The sequence below is a fragment of the Branchiostoma floridae genome, chromosome 12 (assembly GCF_000003815.2).
Source record: "Branchiostoma floridae strain S238N-H82 chromosome 12, Bfl_VNyyK, whole genome shotgun sequence".
Classification (NCBI taxonomy): Eukaryota; Metazoa; Chordata; class Leptocardii; order Amphioxiformes; family Branchiostomatidae; genus Branchiostoma; species Branchiostoma floridae.
The window spans coordinates 20,862,580-20,865,462 of record NC_049990.1 but is presented as its reverse complement, the minus strand read 5'-3'; the positions used below and the strand labels follow the sequence as shown (position 1 = coordinate 20,865,462).

At 41.8% G+C, this 2,883-nt stretch overlaps 1 protein-coding gene across 1 annotated transcript in view; it reads right to left on the bottom strand.

Annotated features, from left to right (window-relative positions):
- LOC118427767 (apolipoprotein(a)-like) overlaps positions 1-2,883 on the bottom strand; it is a 9,435-nt gene that overhangs the window by 4,808 nt on the left and 1,744 nt on the right. The window contains exons 6-8 of the mRNA XM_035837693.1: positions 2,240-2,338; positions 1,429-1,498; positions 628-779 (exon numbers count right to left, since the gene is read on the bottom strand). Of these exons, the coding sequence (XP_035693586.1) occupies positions 628-779; positions 1,429-1,498; positions 2,240-2,338 (321 nt within the window). The remainder of the gene's footprint in view (positions 1-627; positions 780-1,428; positions 1,499-2,239; positions 2,339-2,883) is intronic.

Here is a 2,883-nt window from a genome sequence, read left to right as displayed (position 1 = left end):
GAGTAAAGTAGACGTAATATACCAAACTTGTGAGTAAAAGTAGACGTATATACCCAAACTTGTGTATGCACATGAACATCAGACAATTGGCTATCTTGATTAATTTTTTTAAAGATTTTGTATACCTAATTATCCTTCAAAATTTCGTGATTCCTTATTACGATATGTAAAGGTGCACTCTCTCACTGCTCTTGCGTCAAGCTTGCGTCTCTGCGTCACTGTTTTATTCTTTTCTCCATATTGCGTAACCAGTAAAAGTATGACTTAGAAGACGACAAAATACACAAAAAGAAAGAACATTCGTTCTTTATCTCTGAAATTCGTTGAGTTTCTTTCGAACCCCGCAAGCTTGACGCAAGTGCAGTGGGAGTGTACCTTAACGTTACTTCATTCTGTTACAGGCATTACAGGCATTTGCGTCGTGCATACATGTGTGTGTGTGTGTGTGTGTGTGTGTGTGTGTGTGTGAGTGTGTGTGTGTGTGTGTGTGTGTGTGTGTGCGTGTGTGTGTGCATGAGTGTGTGTGTGTGTGTGTGTGTTTGTACATGTGTGTATGTGCGCGTCTGTATGTTTATGTGAATGTTTGTTTGTTTGTTTGTTTGTTTGTTTGTGTGTAACATTACTCACCATTTGCGGCACCGTCAGCTCGACCCTGACCCTCTGTCCGGCCGGAGCCCGCAGCAGCCAACTGAACACCTTGTTCTGGGGAGTAAGCCTTCCAAACGGAATCGCCACAAAGGTCCCGGATGTAGGTGAGGTAATTTCTTTGTAGGTTGACGCTGCGAATATGTGACAAGATTTCATATTCTTTAATGCCATACTTTAGTAGACAATGTCTGAAATTATAAGTAGTCAAAGCAAAGTTGCAATTATCATTGTGACTTAAGCCAATCATAATGCAAACTTTTCGACTATGGATACATGCTTCAACCATCGCCATTGTCGTCATCATTGTCAATAAGAGCATCATCATCATCTGGCGCACTCTATTGCAGGGTTGAGCATATCAACAGTTCGACAATCAAAATGAAACGTCATAGAAACGTTACAATCAAGTTTTTTAATCGCACGCCTATAAAACTATTCAGAGGAAATGATAAGTTGCAACACGGTAGGTACCCTGGGAGCCAGCCAGGACCGGGTAGCTAGCAAGTTTTGTTCGGGGAGCCAAGGCAGTCAGCCCGCCGATCTCACATAAGCGCTCCGGGGAGTTTAAGCCTGAAGGAGTTATCGCAGGTGGACCTCATCGGGCTTAAACTCCCCGGGGCGCTAATAGGAGATCGGGAGGGCCTGACTGTCTTGAGCCACCGAAGAAACTGTCCTAGCTTCCCAATCCTGGCTGGCTCCCAGGGTACACGGTAGCCCTTAGTAAGGGTTTAGGTGAGGCAAGGACGTTATAATAGTCCTTTGGTGAGATGAGTTCCTTACTGTATGAAAATGGGACCCATGCTCGCTTGGACGGGCCGGCTGAATCTACAGGACACTTCTCCATGTTCATCTATTGTAGGCGTGAGAAACATAATGAAGAAGTTTATTTGCAAGTTCGTGCCCGAATGTTAATTGCAAATACATGTACATGGTATCAACATAGTAGATATACAAGTGACGATGGACAGTTATGAACAATATTCTACTGTAATACTAGTGTTGGCTATTTCTAAACAGGTTGGGTTTGACTTCTTTTTTGGAAACAGAGGGAGACGAAAAGCCCCACATTTTCTACAATTTGTGGGTTCTGCGATTTCAAGAGAAAAGTGGCTTTCTGTTCGTCTGTCAATGTGGGGAAGTTCGGATAAGTTTGTATATGTTCCTGTGTGTCAAGTTTGTGTCCTGATATGTTTGTTGATATTTTTTTAAGAAAGAAGCTACGCACGTATACAATAAGCTAATTATGGATCTTAATAAAGTCAAGTCAGGAGTCTAAAATAAACGATATAGGGTAACAAACAAGAGACAGAGCGGTCGAAGAGAACATCATTAAAGGGACATATTGTAAAATGTTGGCGCCAAATTTCAAATTTTGTTGATTTGTCAGATTGACATTTGTAACTTATTTCCAACTTATCTGGGTCATTTCATCACATTTCTAGCACTAATTAACAACACCAAAGTAAGCCACGACCAAATTCACTTACTTCCGGGTAGCCTACTGGAAGTAAACCGGCCGTAGATTTCTAATCGACCGTTGATGAGGTCGAAGATCTTCAGAAAAATGACACTGAATAACAAAAGTGAAAACCTTGCAGTTCTTGCAGCAGGTCTGATCGTCCGTACATTGGGCACCTCGCTTCAGTTTGCATATCTGGCCATCACAGCACGGGTTTCGTTCTAGACAATCCTGCGGTATGGATTTTAAGTACATAATATAGGAAAGTTGGCTATACGGGGCAGTTGAGATTTGTATTTATCTTAATTAATAGTATTTACTTTTTGTGCATGTAATCTTCACGCCTTTATCTACAAAAAGGCTAAACATTAGGGGTGGGTACCGGTACAGAAAATTCAGGTCCAGGTCCGGTTCAGGTCCAAAGGATCAGGTCCGGACCTGAACCTGATTCAGTATGACTCATACCAATGGTCCATTCTACTACAAAGAAATCTGTTTAGTGGAGTATTAGACTAACACTGGCGTTTTAAAATCCTACAACGCTAACTGCACCTGTACGATTGGCTGTAAAACTTGGTAGAAATTTCTATAAACTCTACTCTCTTGTTATTTTCTTCCACCTGCAAGCGCCAAAACGTGTGAATGCCTGATAAGATAATCTGTTTTTCTAATCGGTCCAACATCCGGTCCACGGAATTTTTTCAGATCCGGTTTTTCTGGACCGGTCCAATAAGAAAAACCGGTTTTGTACCCAGCCCTACTAAACATGGTAATGC